At 40.8% G+C, this 23,367-nt stretch overlaps 1 protein-coding gene across 3 annotated transcripts in view; it reads right to left on the bottom strand.

Moving 5' to 3' along the window:
- Positions 1-23,367, bottom strand: part of SPATA5 (spermatogenesis associated 5) — a 413,699-nt gene that overhangs the window by 356,745 nt on the left and 33,587 nt on the right. For all 3 annotated transcript variants that reach the window (XR_007629554.1, XR_007629553.1, XM_050320693.1), the window contains exons 12-14: positions 19,573-19,626; positions 19,077-19,156; positions 6,661-6,787 (exon numbers count right to left, since the gene is read on the bottom strand). Coding sequence is in view for 1 of the 3 variants with exons in the window: in XM_050320693.1 (XP_050176650.1) it covers positions 6,661-6,787; positions 19,077-19,156; positions 19,573-19,626 (261 nt within the window). In the remaining 2 variants the exon portion in view is untranslated. The remainder of the gene's footprint in view (positions 1-6,660; positions 6,788-19,076; positions 19,157-19,572; positions 19,627-23,367) is intronic.

The following is a 23,367-nucleotide window of genomic DNA, read 5'->3' on the forward strand; positions in this document are numbered from 1 at the left end:
AACCAAACAATAACCACAAACCCAAACCCCCAGCTGGTATCACAGTTACAGGCTGATTGGAGGGATGGTGTTTACCGAGCACACACGAATCTGACAGCCATTCCAACTTGCCACTTCACTGTTAATTTGGAGGGCTTGCTAACACACTGTGTTCTTCATCTGGACTTTCTGAGCCTGGGTATGAATAAGAACAAACTCTGGCCTTTACCTTCCCATCCTTGTGCTTTTCCAAATGAAATAAATACACTTTAATACCTTCAAGTAATTTTTCTGGCACGTGCTTCAGAGAAGTTTATGAAATGCAAGTGATGCTAAAATACACAACGAAGTCCATGTAAGGAATGCTTCCCACTCTAAAGAATAAGAGCAAGTATATTGACTCTTCTGTTCTATTTGAAGTAAAACTATTATATTTTTACATACATTATTTGGATGTATGTTTTCACAGACAAAATAAAGCCAACTTACCCCGGCCCTACAGTGTATCTGCTAAAGGAGAAAGTATGCAGCCCAGCAAGTTTTGCCTCCAATCCTTCTTTTCAGGCAAGTAATAAATCTTGAGTGAAAAAGTCACTGTGCTCTTCAGCTGTCACCACTAAGATTTTGTTTTTTTAAAAGCGTAGCAGCCTTAAGGCTGATTTACTACTCAGCCCTCCACACTCTGACAATCGAATAGTTGGAAACAAAAATCACTTTTGCACACCTGGAAATATTTTATTTGCTGTACTCATGAGAAAACACAGGTTTTGTCTGTGAGGAAGGAGGTGGCGGCGGGGGGGGAGGGAGAGAGGGAGATTCAGGTGAATCTTAAAACCTGGTTCTTGACTTAAAGAGAAACTTCATATATATGCACATGAACTCCAAAACTACCTCTGTGTACTAAAAGTGGTCAGGTTCTTTGGGGACTATGGATTCACTGTGCAATCCAGCCTCAAATCATCAATTTGTGAGTCTTGGTCAGCAAACAGCACTGCTCATCAACTGTATCTATTCTGCCATTTCTGTTTGGCAGGTGAAAAGAAGGTGTGACAACTTTAATACAGTTTCATTCGCTCTTTCAGTCTTCTTTTTTAAAAAATAAATTATTAAGCTCATAATCACCCTAAAGTGTAAAGATCTGACGTTAATAAAGGCAAAGTTAAACCTCTGAGAAACAACCTCTTTGCCCCAGTCAGAGTTGCAGGTTTAAGAAAATTAGGAGGAAAAAAACATGTCCAGAGAAAACCAATTGACGGAAAACGTGATGGTGCCAAAACTGTGAAACTATTTTAGAATATCAGATCCTCTTTTCAATGGCATGTAGTTTGATATCATTTTTCCCTAAAGCTTCATTTTCTGAAAATTTATTATATGCTCCAGAACAATCTTGTCTTCAAAAGAAATCCCACATCTTCTGTTATTTCAAAGAACCACACTTGCACCTGGGCAAGATGATGTAAGTACTCTAGGTGCTGGCTGACTGAAAAGGAGATGCACAAAATTTTGCTCTCCGTTTTTAATCCCAGGGCTTTACAAGAATATGAGGAGTGTCCTTTGACAAGCAGAGAGGCATTTCAGCATTTAAAGTAAAAAGATACTAATTACTGGTTCAGCAGTGTGGAGAGACGTGGCGATTGCATTCCCTTACTTTTATTCCTTCTCTGAAATACTTTCCCACCTGTTCTATTCTTGCAAGGCAGTGAAGTGTCCCTGCACCATTTCGTCCTTAAAAGCACCCAGTTTTGGGTCCCCTGTCCTCCAAATCTGGATGAAATCTGCAGAGATGCAATGCTGAGAAAGGACAGCCAGAGACTTATTCCCTTTTCCTGCCTGGGACTCTGCAAGACACATGACTGATGGATTACGTGGCTTCCAACTTCCCAGTACCACACCGCATTTGGGAAAATGGAAATCCTACCAAGTGAAAGCTGTGGCATAGGAAGAACCATTTCTAAGATGTACCTGACCAAAATGCAAATCCCAAATAGGCAAATACCTAAGTAGGAAAATCTGTATTGTGTGTTAGTGAGGTTTGTGCCCCTGCATCTGACTGCTAACATGCTGGTAGCCTTACCTGCTATAAAAACAGCACATATACATTTCCAGACAATAATGAATAAATGTGCAGGATTCTTTCCTATTCCTTTTAACTTGCAAAACTACAAACTTAAATATTTGAATTTCTTCCATAAGCCTTCAGAAAGACTGAACTTTGATGTTTTTAAAAAGGAAAGATTATTTACTTTTGCTGCAGGCAAGAAATTATAATTTCTTTACTGATTCTGCCAAATGGTTCTATCGTGCATTTCTTATTTTCATCCAAACAAGCCACTTCAAATTAAGGCTGTCCCATAATTACAGAGTAATCAACATTTTGAGGGGCAGATCAATTTGATAAACCTCTGCTTGACTTCTCTGCCCAAAAGACTCCTCCAAATCCAACTGAACCATGGGGGAAGGGAGTTTTATTCCCTTTCCTCATGCTTGGCAGTTGCTAGGAGGAATATCAGCTGCAGTTCTGTTTTATTTTGTTCACGTAACCAGAACAGAAAACTCAGTGTTATCCACATGGCTCTTAAACTAAATAAGCTGGATTCAAACCCAACTGTTAATAGAATGAAGTCAACAGAGCAGCAAAACTTGCAGGTGATAGAAGAGGAGGTGAAGAGGAAGACTTTTAAGAGGAAGTTTTTAAAAAGCAAAATAAACACATAAAAGGAGACAGAAAAAAAAAATCCTCTGCACTGGCACAATATGCAAAATACATGGTTTTATAGATGCTTGGAAATGGGGAGCCAAGCCCTTCCATGCTAACAAAGCACTCAAAAGATTCAATTCTTCAGTATTCAAGGTACCAGGATAGTTTCTGGTGTAAACTACACTGGAGCCCATGAATGCAGACAAAATCCAGACCATCATCAATCTCCAGACAATGGGTGACGCTGACAGCACAGCATCCCATTCATCTTCATTTGTCCTATCACATCCTGTCATTCTTATGCAAATAGCATATTTGAGGATAGGCTTTTCTGCACCCCTCGATAAGGAGAACTGAAGCTGTCAGGAGCACCAGGATGTCATCCCATACCACAGGCCCTCACTTCGCTCAGCGCCTCGTGTTTTACATCACAGCTAATGTGTTTGACATTCAAATTTGACCCAGCAGGAGGTAAAACTATCTGATGCAGGAGTTAACTTGCATCTTGCTTCCTGTGCTAAAACATTCACCAAGGTCCCTGGGGATCTGACAGTCTCCCTTCCTTCACTGTTCCCTTGCTAATGGAGATTGAAACGCTGCTTTAAGAGGGGAAATAAAAATATCTGCATGAGTGGGTAATGATAGCAATTCACCCTTCTCACATAAAGTCAGCCCAGTGCTAAAGGGCCAGGAAAACGGGTTCCACTGAAGAACTAAAAACAGGACATGCTAATTCTGATGAGTTGGTCTGGGTTTTCTTCCATGTAAATCTGTCAGACCACACCTGAAAATCTGTTCACATGTATGTCCGGATAGAACGTTTAATTTCAAGCTGAGCAATTTATTCACAGTGTTTTACTTTTATGTGGGGATGAATGATCTCTGGTTAGGTTGATACATAGCAAAAGACAAACTCTGAATCATAAGCAGCTCCATAAAGTTATTGTAACACATTTTCGGCACAAAAAAATCACTCCTGAGTGGGTAAGTCACCAAAAACCAAAAGTAATTTTTCCAGTTATTGCTCATCAATTCTGCTTATAGAATGAAGAATAAAAGGAAAGATTTTACTATTCTGACTGACTCAGAGTGTTTTGTTTCTGTATCACTTTCAAAGAATGTTCAGAACATCTTGTTCCAGAATATTTCCCTTCCAAGAGAAATCACTTTCTGTACCATACATGGCTGAAAACAGTACGTGCTGCTTTTGCATTCTTAAAAAAATAGAAGCGATTCCAAAGTCTTTCCACCATCACATGAATGGAGATGCAAAGTAGCTGAGAGCTACAAACACAGGACAAAAGGCTGCAATAATATTTCAATACAATCATGACATCTTAGAGAAATTACCTTATTAATAGATGCCTGTGACAAGTCAAAACAAGTTTATCATTACACATAACCTTTTATAAAGTCTGACTCAAATCTATTCACTAACCGAAAGCAACACATTGCAGTGTTTGCAGGGATGATGAAGTCTGCACTAGGCTCTGGGGAATACTCTTACATTTGATATTCCCAAGTGCTGTTTCCAAATCACAAAAGATTAATCATCACAGGACTGTCAGTTAAGCAGCAGCCACGTAAATGAAGATGCCGGATGGCTTGTTACCAATTTTGTAAGCACATAAAACTTAGAAAGCGTACATTCCTCGAGCATTTCTTGGTTTGAAAAGCTAAAGAACAGTCACAAAAAGTATGCCAGACATTTTCCTAGTCCTTGGAAGTAGAGAAGACAGACTGCCTTGTACCTTTATAACATATGTAAAGTTTGTGCATTAAAAATTATAGTCATCATATATAACTATGAAAGCAGGACACTCAGTTAATCGCCACACATAACTGATTATTTCCATATAAAACATGAGTTTAACAAAATGTTACCTTTCCAAAGGGATCAGCAATCACAGAGTAAACTGAAAGCCCACACTGAAAAATCGCCCATTAGGTGAAGCCCACAATACAAATGCTCTCTGCTGTCAGTCTTCTTTCCTCTAGGGAAGGGAAAAAGTACAACTCATGCACTGCAAATCTTGCAGGGACCCAGGAGAAGGTGGTGGCCTGGTACAGCCTGTCTGGTCTGGATGAAGTATGAAGTGTGCAAAACCAACTCAAATGTGATGCCTTTAAGTCACAGTTTAAAATTCCCCTTCCTGCAGATCGATGAGCTTTTGCTCTGCTACTCTGTTAACTGAATACTTTCTAGAATTTTTTTTTTTGGTTGGTTTTGTTTTGTTTCCCATTATAAAAAGAGTTCTCAATAAAAATATAAAAGAGCCATTTGTGGCTATTAAAATTGCTAATAAAACTCCTGTAATCACACAGCTTGCTACTGTGGGGAGTACCACCTCATACAACTTTCTCCTTTTCTTCATATTTAGAGTCAAGACTGTCAGCTTTACTTGGGGAAAGAATACATAAGATGTATTGTTCGTTATTGAAAGTTCACCACACCACTCCCCCCAAAATTCATAGGTACAGAAGACTTTAAGTTTTTATGCATCATATCCCAGGCTAAGAGGTCTGGATTTGCATCACTGATGCAGTTACAGCATATAGTAACTGAGGTTCTCTCAAGTTCTTAGTACTGCAGGGTGCCAATGGTTGTACTGTCCCAATATTACCAATATTTCAATTAAAAACTACAATACAAGAAAGCAGCATTCACTGTGTGCCCACGGGAAATCTGGCAAAAGGGAGAACAGCAGGGAACTGAATTCCCAGCTAGAGATGGAGACAAGACTGAACCGACTCAGAAGGAAATTTCCCTTCTGATCAACAAACAGACTTTTTTCAAATTCAGCTTAGTCTGACCCCAAAGAACAGCCACCAAAGAAAACTGAAATCAATTTGACAAAAGTGAAATCTTGGAAATTTCAATTTTGCACAAGTATATTTTTCACTGACCAGTTTTATCATCTTTCACCAAAAACTCTTTGCTAGCTCTGCTTTGCCAGGGCAGGCTCATAGACAGTGTACAAATAAGTTCCAAATAAGCCTTTGTCAGGTCTCCATCAGCTGTGTGGCTTCCCTCAGTTCAGTAGGGAAGGGTCTGTGTTCTGGAGCCAAAATATAAGGTTTTTTCTCAAGACTCCCTGGGTATATGAACCATACTCTGTGTATTTTATGCCAGAATGTTCCAAGACAAACAGAAAAAACGATTCCAGGAGCAGCTTAAAATCTGAGAATTATTTAAGAAACTTATAAGAAACCCTAAAAAAGATCAGGAAAATGAAATTCATTAACTTGTCATCACATTCATTAATGTTGTGAAGGTGAAAAGCTGTGGAATAAAGAACCTTACCAACACTACAAAATGTATCTTAAAGGAAATCACTTCAGACTGACCCGTCTACTGCACTTAGCTGTGAGAAGATACAGCAGTGGTGGAGGGTTTTTAGAGTGGATTTTCTAGAGGGCTGCTGGGTTGGTTTTGTGTTTGGAGGTTTTTCCGCAGTAAGTGTTAAAACCCTCCAGCTTTTACAAATTTGACATGTTCTTGTCACGCCAGCAGAGCTGCAGCAGGATCTGAGCAGAAATTGTACTGTTTACAGTTGGAAACCGTAGTGCTGGCAGCAGGATAAGGGCACTGAGGAGATATATAATCTCTTGAAAGGAAGTAACTAATGAAACCAACAAACTCCAGCAAACTCCTGCATAAACAAACACAACAGAAGCAAAAACCACAGCAGCAGTTTGACAGAAATGTTGCTGCACAAGCTCAATGAGCTCAACTGGAGGGAAATTTCATCTAGGAAACAGACACTTAAGGCTATGGCAAAACATTTTGTTTCTGGTAAAAATTCTGTAGGGAGGAAGCAAAAAGTGAGGGACATCAACTATTCCTTTGCCTTGTCTTCATTTTCGAACTTCTACTCTTAATCATTAAATTGATCAGGCAAGAGTTTGGAGAATAAAAGAGAATGGAATTATACCCAAAATCCGGCCTTTTCAAGAGAACAGGACAGTGCATCCATTCGTACCTTGTCGATCATGTCCGGTCTGTTTGTAGCTGCCAAAATTGTCACGTCCTTCAGCTGTTCTATCCCATCCATTTCTGTCAGCAACTGAGCCAAGACACGGTCTGCTACATTTCCAGCACCTGAGGAGCTGATTTATTAAAAAAGAAAAAAAAAAAGAAAAAAAAAAAGTCACAGCATTAGCTTTCTCTTCCTAGAAAACTGGAGAAAGGAAAGGATATGCTCTGCTTTTTAATTTACAGAGATGCATCTTTTTATCTTAATTCTTTCTGATTTTTATTTTCACCCTCAGTCTCTGAAACTGTCTTATCAAGTGAGCAGCAAATCAGAGACTTAGTCCTTCAAATTATTTCTTGGTCTTCAATAACGCAACTGAGTCAGCTTTTTGGGTTTTTTACTAGCTTGATATGAAGGTTGTAAAGAACTTAACACAGTGTGGATCTCTGGAATAAACATTTTTTACATAACTGAATTCATGCAGCTTCTTCACTAGTCAGACAAGCTTTCCTTTTTAGCATCATCCAAGTGAGTGCTTACACCACCCTATGCAGTATAAAAAATTAGGCCCTTATGTGTTTTGCAGAGTAGCTCTACATCGTTATGTTCTCTCCAACAAATGAGAAGAAATTGAGTGTTGACCAACTGCCTCATAATAGCATTGTCAGTCCTTTAACTCAGCTGATTTTCCAGATACTAGGAAAAAAAACCAAGACTGAAAACCTGAAAACTCCAGTTTTGAAATCACCAATATATGAAAAACCAAAGCAGACAAGGCATAAAGTATTCCCTCTGCTGAGCAAGGGCAGGGAAGCTGAAGCAGGCTGGGACAAGCAGCTGGAGATTGCCAGATAGCACCAAAAATGTGGGGTTTATCCTCCTTTGCCAGGAGCCCTGTTCCTGGCACACACCAAAACCTCGCTGTTTCTGGCACAACCCTCCCCTGTGGATGGGCATGCACACACCCACATCATCTTTCACCAACGGGAAACAGCTCTTCCAGGGCTGTTCCCAGCTCTCCCAGGTTTCATTTCTCTACCCTTAAATAGGCTCTTTTCAATACAACTCTAAAAGAATTCATGTCTCCCATTCTTTCAGATCCCTCTAAACATCATACTAAGAAGCAAAAAGAAGTCTGGTACTTGAAGTCAAATCTATAGAGGATTAAGATAAACTAAATAAAATAAATTAATTAAATAATTAATTTATTGCACTTTAATTACTTAATTGTCAAATTTTAAAATGTCAAATTTTTTTGCAAATCCTTCCCCAAAAGTTCTCTTTAATGTTTATACAGATATACAGGCACCTACACACACACACACAAGTACAGTACCATTATCCCGGTGAATGCTAGTTTCCAAAAATAAATATATTAAACATATTAAAATATAAGTGTTCCAATTATTTCCAGCAGAGAGGGAGCACAAAAATATAGTTATATAGTTATTAAACACATGGATATTGCTGCAGCACTGCCACCCACCCATCACCAGCCTGTCTGTGGTCACAGTGCTTCCCAAACATCCCAGAGCCAAAGGAACACTAAAGGCTCCAGCACTGCTGTACAGCTCTCCTATGAAAAAAATTCCCCAACTTTCCCATCCTACAACTGGTTCTGTAATTTTCCAGTGCAAAACAGTTAACTTATCACGCCCAGTCTGGAAAACATCTTTGAGGAGCTGTAATAGATGCTGGCTAACAGAATATTTAGGTTGCTAAGAAATATTAGAAAAGGGACTTGGGTTACATGGTCATCAGCTTTTGGGTTTTCTGCAGCCTCATCAGAAATTCCCAAGTGATATTAAAGCATTTCTAACATACCCAAGGGTCACAGTCCCAATGACTTATAGAGGGCTGCATGTGATAAAACACTTCAGGTGTTGGACATGGATAGCAAATCCTTTTCGAAGGACACAGAGCTTAAAGGAAATTAAAATCAACTTTGTAACATTAGTTAGTCTCAGTAGGGATTCGGGCCTCCCATCTTGCATAAGTTTCCCATTTACTCAACTTTATACCCAATTGACTGAGTGCAAGAAAATGCTAAGCAAAGGAAAAAAATAATTATAAGACTGGGACCAAAATGCTAACGTTATATAAGATGATCTGAAGGTGGAAGTCTTCAGAGGAGATGCTAAACTGTTCTGTATTCCCTAAAAACAAAAAAAACAAAAAAAATCAACAAAACTTCATTTAAAAGAGAGGTGGCTAGAACAGATATTACATCTTCCCCAATTATAAACATTCCTCTTACAAGCTTCAGGTTGAAAAAAAAAAAACCCAAACCCAAAACCCCACAACACATTAAAGAAGTGTTTATTTTAAAGAAAACCCCCACTGTTAGAGGGCAATGCACATTGCAAAGACTTACATGAATTCAGGCATCATCAGAAAATTGTAGTTAGGCAACCAGTGATGGTACAATACAGCTCAAACGATGAAGGGGGCTACCAGTACATTATTGGGGGTTTTATTATTATCTCTTCAAAGTGGAGTAAATAATTTGAAATCCACACACACAAAAAACATCAATAATAAAACCAGTATCAAATGAAGAGGTGTCTGTGTTCCTATGACCCCACAGATTTCTACTTTCAGTGCTTTCATTTACATAGTTCACGAAGCTGTCACACAATGCACCATTTTTAGCACAGAGTCTACAGTAAATTAGCTTTTGGCTTAACAGGATACCCCATAAAAACCCCAGGCAGGCACAGGGAGCGATCTCTTTCCCAGCTGTTCGGAGCTGCACCAGAGCCACACTGAGAGCTCCAGCGCTGCCCAAGCTGTTAATCTGAGGGGTGACACGCAACTATGTGCTTTTCCATTTTCCCATGATTTCCCAGCAAGGGTTTCAAATTAACACAGGCAACGTTCATTAAGGCTGCCCGGCCTTTTGACGCAAGCGGCAGCCAGAGAAACAAACGATGATTAACCCCCCAGTCCCACGGAGGCACTGCCAAAACCAACTCCCAGCCGAGGGGCTGTCTTTGCACCCCCCCCCACCTCCAACTGACCTCCCTGTGCTGATGTCATCATCACAACTGCCTGGAAATAGTCCTCAAAAGGCACGTCCTGGTACAAACTAATTTCCTGTCAACATGCCGCCTGCAAATCCAGGCAGCCAGAGTTAAGCCCCTCACATAATCCACGCAGGGCCATGTGTGCACGTGCCCAAACCAGAAATACCTTCAACTCCAAAATAAAAAGCGTGTGAGCAAAGAGGAGTCTGGCTGCTCCAGAAAGGGTCAGGGGATTTTCAAGGAAACTCTTGTGTTGCCCCAGCGTATTCCCAAATACATCAGGCTGTGAGTTAATTTTTCGCCAACCCCTCTTTATTTAAAATCCTCGATGAAGGAATTTTAAAGGCAAAAAATGTCTTTGCTTACTAGTTTATTAGATCAGTTAGAGCCAGATATCCTCCTCTCTCTGATATTTCAGCTAGTCCTGCCAGTGTCCCACCAGTCTCAGACCAAGCACACCTGTGCTCCTGCACAGGCACTTCACTTGACCATCAGAGAAGCTTCCTAAATGGCAAAAGCGTGTCAGGTAAGACTATCCACGGACTAAAGCAGACTGGTGATGGTGAATATGAAAGACAACCCTGTTCTTGGTATTTTATTTTAGCTAAAGGCACTCCCAATACACATTTTGCCAGAGTAAATCATGCATTCTACAAGGGTACCAAAGCCTCACAATTAATCAGACTTAATTCTGGCCTTGCCTGATGGAATTGAGAGATCATGAGCACCAGCTCCAAATTCTATATAGCAGGTGAGGGCTCCCTATAGCAGCTTTTATTTCTATCTCCTTTGGCCTTATCCAAAGACCCTTCTAGCCAGCTAGATTCATGTATCAGTGGGCACTGAAATTTCCCCCTGGATACCTTCAGCCACTCTCATACATCTTCCTGGGGATATAAAAGCAACCACAGCCTGATTCTATCACTGCATCAAGGAGTACATACAGTTCACTCGCTTATGCAGTTCTTCAAGCCAAGGAGATTTTGTTTCCAGACATAGCCAGATGTATGAAATCATATTTAAACCTGTTACCCTTCTTGCCATAGGCATTTTTTTCTGACAGCAACTGACTTCTTGTTTTGTACATTTGCACTTATTTAATTTCCTTCTCTTTCCCCCTGCCCTTTATCTAACAGATTTTTTAATATATGAAAACTAAAAACAGTCTGAGAATGCAGGCACTGTGGTTTCACCTCACGATGAAATTTGGTAAGCATCACCAGTGTGAGCTAAAGCAAACATACATCGGCATCATCTGACCATCCAGAACACTTCCAAAGCCAGTGGAATGAATGTTTTTTTCAGAACACCAGATGTCATTCTCATTGAAAAATGTATTTAAGGCTCCATCCCCACTTGAATCTTGTAAAGGAGAACCATCCCACTGCTGACTTCAGTGGCACTGAAGCCTGGCTGAACACCTGACCTGCAGAATCAGGACCCTAATTTAGTTACACTGCATAACCATGGGAGTAGAAATGCAGGGAATATTCATTCTCACAACCACATTTTGAGTGCTGTTAAATTCACACCAACTGTGAAGCTACAAAACCAGGAGGAAGTCTGGGAGAACACCTCTCCTGCACAGCTGACCCTACCTCAGGCAGAGCCAAGAGGTCAAAGAGGCAGATCTCAGGAGAAGCATCCAGGATAAATTACTGCAGAGGGATTAATCTCCATGCAGCTGAAATCTATAATGCAGATTTTGTGAGAAGGGAATACAGCCCACCTTCTTTTCCAAAACATCCCATCAGGTAAGATTTACATACAGATACAACCTGCCTCTTTTATTTTTTTCCCTAACACAAGAATTGCAATCACTATCAAAACTTCTAGGTTTTAGAAATACTTGTGGACGTGGTATCACCTCAAATAACTCTTCCACTGAGATCTCAGGAAACGACTTCATATCAAAACAAATGTAAAACTCACTGACACGACAAAATGGTCAGTATCAAAAAAATTAATACAGGTTGAAATAGACATTTCTGGCAGGACTCTCCACCTCTCCGTGAACTACTGAGGTAAAAGGTTCCCGAAGTACAAAAGCCCCCTGCCAGCACACTCCCACGCAAGAGTCACCTCGCTCACACAGCCTGAAGGATTTTTATCGAGTCTGACATTTCTGTCAGGGCTTTGCAGGGGGAACCTGTCAGCAAGGAGCACCTGCCAAGTCCAGCTTTTCAGTCCAACTGCCGTGATCGTAATTAACTGTCACACTGTTTTATTTCCTTCCCTCACAAACTCGGGTGAAATACAGCTTTGGCAGCTTAAGGTTTTCCACAGCACTAGAGAGAAGAAAAAAAAAAAAATTAAAATAATCTGCTCCAATAGCATTACCAGAAAAACAGTAATTGCAGGATGTCAATTTTCACTCAAAAATTCTAGCACTAGGGGATTTTTGTCCAGCAGAATGGACACTGCTATGCCAGTTGGGGAAAAAAAAGCAGGCTCTTACATTATTATGGAATAATACGGGCCAAATTTACTTCTGTGAATGTTGTACCACATGTATGGTAGAACTTCAGTGACTGTTTTTCACACCACTACAGACACTAAAGGCTTGGATGTTATTAGAAAGTCTGAAGGTACAGCATGTAAATCTTAGATGTTATCACTTACATACTTTCACTAGTCAGTAAAACAACAAGTACACCAAGACACAAACCCCCTTCGGTGCTCAGATAAGAAGCATTCCCCATAGCAGGGAATTTCCCTGCCTGTGTCATCAGAAAAACTCTGAAAGAACATAATCCTAAAGCCTTCCCTCCATCAGCACCCTACAATTAGAAGCTGCTGGATTCTGTATGCACCTGTATCAGCTTCTACCCACAATATTGTTTCAAGTCCTTCCTGTTTCCTCAAGAGCAGAATTCAAGTACCACAGAAGGAAAATCTCCAGAGGAAAACTAGGAAAGTCTGGGAAATTCAGTCTGGGTAGAACGTTTATCTTCATGGTCACCTCCACACCAAAACGGTGTTTTTGCCAACTGTCGATTTGCTGACTGAGTGAAGTTCATACAATTTGCTTTTTAAGACATTAGAAAAACATAGAAAAATAAAAGAACTCCGAGTGCTCCTTGAGTGGTCCCCAGCTTCCAAGCAAGCTCCCTGAAAAGATGATGAGCTTTGTGAAAACAGGCAATGGTGCTCAGCTGTCAGCAGGTGACTTCGAAACAAATGTCCAGCTGCAAACACATCCTAATTACCCTCCACGGTCATGCAACCAAGCCTCTTCCATTTGCCTAAATTTCTTACTACTGCAGCTTCCAAAAGTTAATCAAGTAGGCCCAAATAAAACAAACACAATGAAAGGAGGAAAAAAGGAGGAAAGGAGCCAGTTTGAGACAGGTTTGGACTCAAGCGGCTTTTCCCCGGAGGGCTTTCCCCAAGCGCATCACCTATGCGGTGATCCATCGCCCATTTCCATCTGCCTGCAACTAATTCCAGATGCACATCCACGAAAGATGGACATTAGACTGTGCTTTCAGCTGGCCCTGGCACCGTCTGGCTGACACAAGAATCATGAGTTCTCCTATTCTGCTAACACTGATATTGCCTTAAAAGAAAACAGCAAAACAAAGAAACAAACAAAGAACCCCAAACACACACACACCTGATGTGATGCACAGAAAATTTCCCCTTTCCTTTCATTCTGTTTTTCTCAGCATTGCTCTCCTCTGTGTGCATTCCTGAAAGTTGATCAAGTTGAAAACTGTAATCAATCATATCTACCAGGGAAGCAAGTACAGTTTAAGTTGGAAGTGTTACAGGCCTAGAAGTAACTAACTAGACTGGATTTCATTTCGTTACGACAATATTTAAGCATAAGAGGCTCACTTTCAGATGGAATAAGTTTCACTTATAAATTTTAATTACATTTATGTTCCCCCTGTATGTCATTAAATTTTTTCAAAATAAATACAACAAAAAAAAGACCTTCAATCATTGTAGTCCTAACCCTGCAGGCAGCTGTAACCTGCTTGGGCTCATTTAGTGCGGGTAAGACGATCTTTTTCCACAGCCAATGCCATACTGGGAATTTAAATAGTCACCATGTATGCCCACTTCTGATCCCTCTAATCCTGGTATCTGTTTCAACTGGGCCTCTTGCAGGAATCCAGTCAGAGGCTCAAATTCATGTCTTTGGCTGAAGCATCTTTCCTCAGATGAGCTTTGCCAGAGAATTCCCAAGCACTGCAGAACAGTCCTACCTACATTAACAGCCTTGATTAGTCCCTCTAAACCCTGCACATGTATCCATGCACTTAGGTGAGTTTGAGAAAAGGGTTTATGGATCCAGTCCTGCTTCCACTGATGCCAATGAAATTCTCTACTGACTTCAAACATCCAAATTATAATATAGGCCGGCAAAGTTACAAATGATTGAGTTTTGTGTACAAAAAGGAAGAAACACAGATTTAGAACACATTGAGATAAAGGATTCCTGCTAGACAAGAGGTGTTAATGAGTTTGTTTCAAAACTAAAGGGATTTCAGACATTTATTGTATATCTACACAATCTACGGGTAACGCTACTTGTTAAAATTGCTATTCCAAAGACAAATACAAGCTTCACTGTACAATCAAACAGTTTCCAAACTTTCCTTTTTCACCACTCCTTGCTAGGCCTAAAATAGAAAGCTGGCACTGGACATGCAACATTTTTCCCAGACAATATTTCTGTTTAGATACCCAATTCCAAAACTTTCAAGAATTCATACAGCAGTCACAAAAGCTTAAAATGTCTCAACTCTCCATCACGTGCAAACACAGCTCAGATACTGCAGGGAATCAGCTGACGTTCACCAATTCAGGGACTACTGCTAATTTACCTTGTGCAAGGCAGATTTCTGCCAACTACCTCTCTCCTACCCGATGTCACTTTGCTGCATCCCTCCAGGGTGCAGCCCATGGGTTTCCTTGCTGGATGCAATCACTGAACTCCTTCATGACAGATGCTGCTCAAATGCACCAGGGAATTTGCACAGATACAAAAATGCAATGGTATGTTCAAGTGTAGGGCATAAATATGGGTTAAAATATTCCAGAAAGACAGTTTGGTTTAAAAAGAGAAGATTTATCACTGTCCTTATTAAAAGCAGAGGTGGCAGAGGACAGCAGAGAAGCTGCTGTTCTTCACAGCTTCCTTTTAGCAGCCTGAGGGCCTCAAAACTTGAGACTGCAAATATTTTGATACCTAAAATTAAAACAGCACATCTTTCAGTGCTTCTGAGCACTTCAAATTGTGGCTTAGGAATCTATCTATCCTCCCCCCAGCATACAGGATAACGTATTTTCCCGAAAAAGCATCATCAAGTTGCAGTTTCAGGGGATTGGTAGCAATATCCCTTCACTTTGTCACTTCTACCCTCGCTCTGAAAAGGTTAGCAACATTCATCTACCAAATTGCTTTGGCCTCCAGAAGTCAAAAAAAGTACTGATTTTGTCCCTTGTCTTTCTCTTTTTTTCCTCTTTGCTGCAGAAGACACTGATAAATTCCATTTTCAATCTACAACATTTCCCATCTTACGTTACAAAGCCTTGCAGTTAAAGGGGAAAACGTTTTGTTTCTGAAAAACAAGAAAAGAAACAAATATGTCTCCTGCCCAAAAATCCTAAAAATCCTACTTATATAAACAATGTCCCATTTCCAAAGCACAGAGATTTCTTAAGTTCAGCAAACAGACTGTCTGTGCTGCATTTACACAGACCCACGTTCATTCATCACTTTCAAGTCTAATTACCAAGCCATTTCCCTCTTGGCAACCTCTGATGGCCAGAAGAATTAGGTTTTACATGGTCAGGAATACCGAGGGATAACAAATACCCATAACTCTCCGCAGCTGGGCAATTTGTAAAGCCTCTCAAAGCTTCATGCAGGCCAGGGATTACTTCCAGGCAAACTTCCCTGCTGTATCTGGACCAGTCCTGCCTCAGCACAGCCTCTCCTACAACAAGTCATAACAACATCTCTCAAAAGTTACGGAGAAAGAAAGGAAAAAGTCATAACCGGCTCATGGAAGCGAATGCTCATTAGAACCACGGAGCAGTGGAAAGGGCTCCGTGCGTCACGTTGTTCACCTCTGCCAGTGCCCGACTGCTCCTCGCTGCACGGTGATCCCTGACATGTCAGGTTTGTTTTAAAGATGTCAAGTGGAAGGTTCTGGATCTTCTCCCAAATGACTAACTCACAGGGAAGGAGAACGCTCTGTCGAAAGCCTTTCTGATTTACAGGCATTTTCCTCATATCAATCATTTCTCCTATTCAAACCTCACTGTGACACCTCTAACTTTCTCCCATCTTTTTTCTGCAGGTTTATCATCTGTTCTTTAGAACCAGTTAGAGAGAATGCCTCCCTTTTTCTTTACAGTCAGGCCATTCAGCCCCTAATTTTTCATTTTCAGCTCTCTCTAAACTTCCTCTAACATCTCCACATAAACCAGAAAGAGATGGAAAATTCCTCCAAGAGCGCTAGAAGCTGAGTGTAACAGAACAAGATTCAGAAATTAATACAGCTCAAAGAATCTTTATCTGCCTTCACTACCACATTAGAAACCCAAGTTCTTTCGGTATCACCCTCTCATCTTCTTGCAGCAAGGATCTCCAGACTTTTCTCTAGAGTAGTTGCACTCTGCACTGAAATACTTTTCACCAGAGGTGTAGGATTATAGTTTCATAAATTGTCTTCGAGGCTGGTATGCATCCAGCCCACATTTTTAATCCCTTGATTAATATGTATTAGTTTGCTGCCTACATGCAAAATTGGGAGGGGAGTGTGGACAAGAATAAAACAAAACAGGAGCTGGGTTCATATTGACAAAAGATATGGAACTTCTAAGCAGGCAGGATAAGAAATAAACTTTTAAGAACTAATACACTTTGACACTGAACAAAGTCAATTAATAGAATTTTTGCTGACTTCAAAGCATTTTTTTGTTCTACCCAAATACATTTGGTAAAACAAAGCTGCTAGATGAGACAGCTGAATTAGGTAGAGTGTTAGATGTATCACAGTTATGGAATGATGGCACTATGGCTTGGGAATGTGTAATAAATAAAACACTGTGACGTAAGTGAATGCAGCTACAGTGTCTGCCACGGAGTAATGGCTTGTGCAGTGACAGAATCCACTAAATGATGCAAAGGAGATGTTATACTGAAAGGTGCAAACAAGGTAATTCCTTATCTTTCTTGATTTACCAGTACACTAAATAATCTCAAAGTCTACCAGTTCATATGTGCCTGCTGCTTAGAAGGGACTGTTCAATCACCTCTGAAGGATAGCAGCAAAACATTTGTGTTGTAAACCCACATAGCTTTAGACAAATCTAAACAAGTAATTATGGGTTAATGAATACTTGGCAAAGTGCTTTGAAGGGCAAACACATTAAACAATTACTCAATGTTATTTCACATCTATATTTCAGATTGGAATTATACATAAAACTACTCTCCCAACTTAACAGTTTCAGCTTCTCTGTATCTCTGGACATGTCCTGGTAGGACCAGGAGAGGCTGCCTCCCCAGGAGATCTGGGACGTGGCACATTCTGCACAAAGCCCACAGCATCCTAACAAGGATTTAAACCGAGAGGAAAAGCTCTTACAAAGCTGCATCACAGTGTTTTTCACTGCCACGGCAGAGAAAACTAATTCAACCAACAGAGGGAATAGGGAGACAATATAAACAGGTGTTTCCTTGAAAACTTCAGCATGGTTAGTAATAGTACAGGAAATGGATCTCCAGAGGCCACAAATCATTAGCATCTCCAGTGCATTTGCAAATTCCTACTGTGCAAAGTCAGCCTGTAAAAAAAGGCCATTTCTAATAAGTGCCTTGTCTGGTTTCCTACACCATTTAATTTCAGATGAATTTTATGAGAACTCTGCTAACGTATTTTACCTCCCATCTGGTTCAGATTTGACAATGAAATATTTGTGTGTCCCACCCTGTTCTTTTTAAAGCTCCAAAACCAGATGTCTCCAGCACAACACAACGCTGCAGCAGGTCATACCACATTCTTCAGCAAGCTCTGCCAGGCCTACTACCCCCCACAGACAGTTCCAGGTAAGGTAACATTAGGCTGTTTACTCCCTAAGAGAATAAAGCAAACAACAAACAAACAAACTCAACACTTCGAGGGCACCTGCGTGAAAAGGCTGATTAAAATGTATTGTGGCTTATTCTTCCAAAAGGGTTTTACCTCGATGAAGTGGTGTTTCTGAAAGCTGAACACCTTAAAAAGCTGCAGCAGGGGAAGAATCCCCTCCCTTGGCTTCATTCAAGCAACTTTTTGTTGCAAGGTGTTTCAGTGCACAGCATTTCTAGGAAGTTCACCAATTTCACAGCTGCACACACTGCACGTGAGAAGGATGCTGATGAAAACACCTTCACACAGATTTTGCATTTTCAACAGCAAATATGTTCATTTCTTAGTAGCTTCACAGGGCAGCTCTATGCTACACGTCATGCCACCTCCTGTAACAAAAATAATTCATTTGTTTCACTGAAATTTCAAAATGACACCTGTTATCCTTTTCTGAAGATACAAATGCCCTTTTTGCAATATAAGGGAATTTTGTAGGGATGCCGAGGAAGCTCCTTTTCCAGAGAAATGTTGAAATTTTGATGAGGCTTTAAACCAAACAAACACTTTCTCCATGCACCTAGTTGGTAGCTTCTAATGCAAAAGAAAACAGAATAAAAGTACTTGCTCACAACAAGTAGCAGTTCCATTTATAAGAAGCTATTCCACTTACAGAGCCTGTCAAATGCTATACTATCAACTACAACCTGCTACAATCCTCCTTCAGACACAAGCTAAACATCTCTTGGAATCATCACAAAGCAGGATATTAAAGAAAATGCTATTAGCTGTTTGCACAAGAATCCCTTCTTAATGTCACACATGAAAGGATGTGTTAGCAAATCTTTCCGTCAGGTTTTTCCCTGCCTGGCAAAATGTTTAAACGTAAGTGTAAATTTAGGCATATGAGTAGTCTCCTTGGAAATTTATGCTACACAGCTCATGATTGTATTGTTTGCTTGATGGAGACACCAAATTAGGCCAGTACAACAATCCTGGGAAAAAAAAAAAAGGAGTTAGTTACTGGAAATAAATGCAAGGTAAAACCACAGAAAAGAGCCAACGGGCATGAGAACCAGAAGAATCATTCCTGCTAATAAGATGAGAAAGGAGGAACTCCACCAGCTTACCTGTTTATGCCAAGTTAAATACGCTTGAGTAAAAGTCACACATGCTGCTCTTCTGTATGTGGAATGAATATATTTCATAAAATACTTCTAGAAGTGTAAATAGACTTGTGATTGCACAGTGTAGGAGTAATTTATCAGAAAATTACGTCTGTTATTTTTGTAACAGGATTACTTACTTTCCCCTTTCAACTGCCAAGGCATCTATCTCATCAAAGAAAAGAATTGAAGGAGACACCGCTCTGGCTTTCCTGAAGATCTAGAAAAACAACAATGAAACACCTGGTTTTAAAGGATGGAAACTGTTTACAGAATGCTATCACCCCCTACACGCCTCAAAAGCCACAGAGCATCACATAACAGACATCAGACTTATGTTTTGGCTTTTTTAAAAAAAAACAAATATTTTAAAAGTTGTTCATGATGCTATGCAATGCAGGCTTGCTACTGAAAGCTGCTACTGGATCCTAAACTTGACATGCATCACTAGGCCAGCACACGAGAAAGCTGAGCAACATAAAATATCCCTCCTGCCTTTTCTTTTTTCCTTCTCTTTTTGAAACTTCTGCACCAGAAGTTTTTCAGAAAGTTTAAAAGTAACCTCAAAAGCAGAGAAAAATTTGAATGCCAAGAAAGTTTAACATCTAACATTGTCCATAGCCTGCCCTTCCTCACCTCTCTCACTGCTCGTTCAGACTCACCAACGTATTTATTCATCAACTCAGGCCCCTGCAAGGTAAAAAATAAAAGAGTTTAACAAGCATATTACATTTACATACAAAAGGACAGAGACAATCTGCCAGTGATACACAGCTGATCTCTAAGAAATTTTGATAACTTATCATTTGCAAGTCTTATTGGTGCATTTTTAGATGTACCCTGTACCTGCAGCAAGCTCTCCTCCATTTATTTTAGTGCTGGGCATGCATGTAACTATGCATTAGCCCTCTCATCCTAATCCTTCACGAGAAATGGAATTAAACAAAAAAATAAACACTTTGAGGTTCTTAAAAGTTGTTTGGCTCAACAACAGCAACAAGGGGCTGCAAATCAGCCAAAAAGACAAATTACAGTAAAGCATTTACTTGCACTCTCAAACGTGCATCCTGTCCAAGCAAGTACCAAAACAGTGACTCAAACCAATGTTTAGCAGGGCTTCTTTGAACTTGACAGTTTGCAGGTCCAGAAAGAAGAAGCTGCCATAGCAGCACACCTGAAACCCATCCAGGAGGCACTCCAGCCCCGGGAAGAAAGCTGTTCAGTGTCTTTGCTCATTCACATTCCTCCTCCTCTGCAGGGACTGCCAAGCAGGATTATTAGTGCCAGCTGCTCTGGTGCCTGTTTATACTCACATCCCTGTCCACCAGGAACACACTGGAGACCACAGGGTCAGTGTTCAAGTCTTGAACAAGTACTTACAGTTATAACAAGTAAAACAATGGAGAATTCTCAGAGTATTTGCTGGTCTGCTATGTCCTGTAGGATAGGCTGCTTAAATAATGCTTCCTAATGGGCCTCACGTTCTCCCGGGATTGGTAATGACTCATTGACTTCAGCCTGGTTTGCATCAACACTGACCTGCAGCCTCAACCAACGATCATTATCCAACACCCTGAACGAAAAGAGGCAGTGGCTTCAATCCATTTCCCAGGGAACAGGTGCCCTCATCATTTCACCAGCAGAAACAGCATCCTTCACAGTCAGAAAACCGAACCACCCTCCTGGGCTTCACAGCTGCCAGTACCTTCAGGTAAAACACTCAGCCCAGAACAGTAAGGCAGCTTCAAACAGCAGGCATGTTACAATTAAGGGTGTGGCACATACACAGTTATACACTGGCAGTGACAGAGCCTCTGTCAAAACCCCTCTTCGAATGGGACCATCTGGACTTTGTTCCCGGGTCGGTGGAACACGGATTCATCACTCTCAAAACGCAGCTCACTGGCTTTTTGCTGTCTCCCCTCTCCACGCTCATTTTCACTCCTGCAGTAACGGTTAATGCACTGACTTTTACCTTGACACTGGCACCGTGGGAAAACACCTGTGCATATTTAGGGGAAAAAACATATACTCTGAAAAGTAAAGCACAAGTTATCTGCTATCAGCAAAGCATCCGGAGTTGTCCATTATCCAAAGGACCAGGTGAGATCCTGGAGTACCACTCGGGTCAAATCCATGGTTTAAGGGCTGGAAGAGCAGCACTGTGTGCTTTGCCCACAGGAAAAGTAAATGACACAGCTAGAATTGCCTGCTTTCAGCAACACCCACCCCTAGAGCAGCTGCTGTGGCAGCTAAAGTGTCACCTGGAGGCCTCCAATGACTGCAGAATTGGAGTCAGGTGGATACTTGCATGGAAACAGAATTATCCAGACACCTAGCCATAGAATGCAAGAAAGAGAGAAGGGAAAAACAAGGTGAGAGACAGAAACAAAGTCTCTTCCTGCTATTGACTGTGGACACTGAGCATGAGGAGTGTGCAGCAGTTAGTGAGGAACAGGCCAGCAGTTCAGAGCCAGCCCAGCTGCTCCAGGCCCTCGCCATTCATCACACCCAGTGTAGATGAGGAATCCCACAGCACACCCAACAAACCCTTAAGGAACGAGAGCACAGCCCTCTCTGTCCAGCTCTCTGTTAAACTGAGCTGATACACCGAGAAACCACGGCAGATTCTACCCATAATTACAGATTTCTTCTACTGACTTTTTGTGGACCTGCTCTTTCACACCCTTATTCCCATAAGCAATCTTCATCCACATCAGTATTCTCATGGAAAAACCAACATCACATACATCAGTGCCATCTAGTATGACACACCATCAAACAGCCTGCCATTCTCTTTTTCTTTTGTCTGAGCAGAAAAAGAAAAATACTTAAAACCAAAACTACTCTATTTGAGCTTTAAGGTAAAATATAATTTCAGATGCTTGGAGTTTTATTTTTAATTAAGCATTAAAATATGATGAAGGCAACATCAAAGCAATAAATACTGTTTAAAACGTTTCCAAAGAGAATTATTTTGAATGCATGAGCTTTGACATGAAGTTTTTCCTCCATTTTTCTCCTCATTAAGCAGCAACTCCAGGGGAAAGACCACTGTGTTAATGACTCTTCATGGAGAATTTTAATGAAAATTGATTTGAAGGGTCTCCTAGTTCACCACTCATGAACAACACTAGAACTGCATTTGAATGTCATGGTTTTTATTCCACGTGGCTTGGAAATATTATTATACACCTCAGTAAAGGAAAAGACTCCAGAGTAAGACAAAGCACACACAAAAGATGAGGAACTGCTGCACAATTCATCTCATGCAAACACTGCAAACCACAACACAAAGTCTAGAAATGTTCAAAGAAGCTGGATGTAGCACCTGAAGTGAGTTAGCTCTGGTCCCACCTGAGCTGAGCCCCTGCTTTACCCTGTCTGCACCCACGCTGTCCTTTAGCTCAGACTGATGGCAGCTCCTTTTTGAAAAATCTGCATGAGAAGCAGTCCACAGGCCACCACAAAGTCACCTGCTGGCAGCTGACACAGCTTCTGATTTTCACATAGAAATTGTGGTTTTAGAGACCGCTCAAGAAATACCAGGGGGGGATTTTTATTTTACTTTTTAATGCTTTCAAAAAAAAAAAATAAAATAAAATGACATAAGCTTAACTCAGTCAGCAAGTCAACATTTGCTGGAAGATCATTTCTGGCCCAGAAGGGAGCACAAGGATTCCTTTAAAAGCCGTGTATAGTTGTTGACAGGCTGCCCAAGAGGTGACAGTAACAAGTGGGCCGGTTTGTCCACGCACCGCTCTGTTCTCTTCTGCAACAGCTCATCTTCCATCCGAACGGGCGTAAAGGAATAAAACCTGTTTCTTCTGCTCATTTGCACAGTGACTCCAAAACCAGCAAAAGATTTAGAGCAGAAAATTGGCAGAAGCAGTTGTAGCTTAGCCATGCATATAAGCACAGCATTTGTGAGCAGGAGTCCAGACTGACAGGATAAAATCTGCCAATTCAGGCCCTCTGAATTCTGCTGAGGTTTTTCTGTTCAGCCTCAAAGTAGATAATTTCCAGGCATGTTCTGTCTAAAGACTATCCCATCCTCGTCTACAAGAGGATGAAACCTTCTACTTGTTTATGGTCTGGATCGGGTGAATTTCACTTTTTTTTTTAAAATAAAGGAGGCAAGAAAAAAATTCCTTACATCTGAAATATTACCAGAATCAACTCTTCAAAGATTCACTTCACCAAAAGACAAAATCCCCGTATACAGGCTGTAACATAAGATAAGCTTGTGTATACATGGCTATGACAGCAGTTCTCAAGGTGTTTTTTAAACTGCAAGAAGAACATCTGCTACCCCTGAAATTTAAGGGTATCAGTCATTTTCCTAAGCAGTGCTTAAAATCACCTGCAGATTTTCACCACCTGAAAACACCGGGGTAGCCACCTGGGTAGGAAATTTAGTCAGTGACTATC

Source organism: Myiozetetes cayanensis, unplaced genomic scaffold, assembly GCF_022539395.1.
Source record: "Myiozetetes cayanensis isolate MyiCay16 unplaced genomic scaffold, myiCay2020 scf24, whole genome shotgun sequence".
NCBI classification, from domain to species: domain Eukaryota; kingdom Metazoa; phylum Chordata; class Aves; order Passeriformes; family Tyrannidae; genus Myiozetetes; species Myiozetetes cayanensis.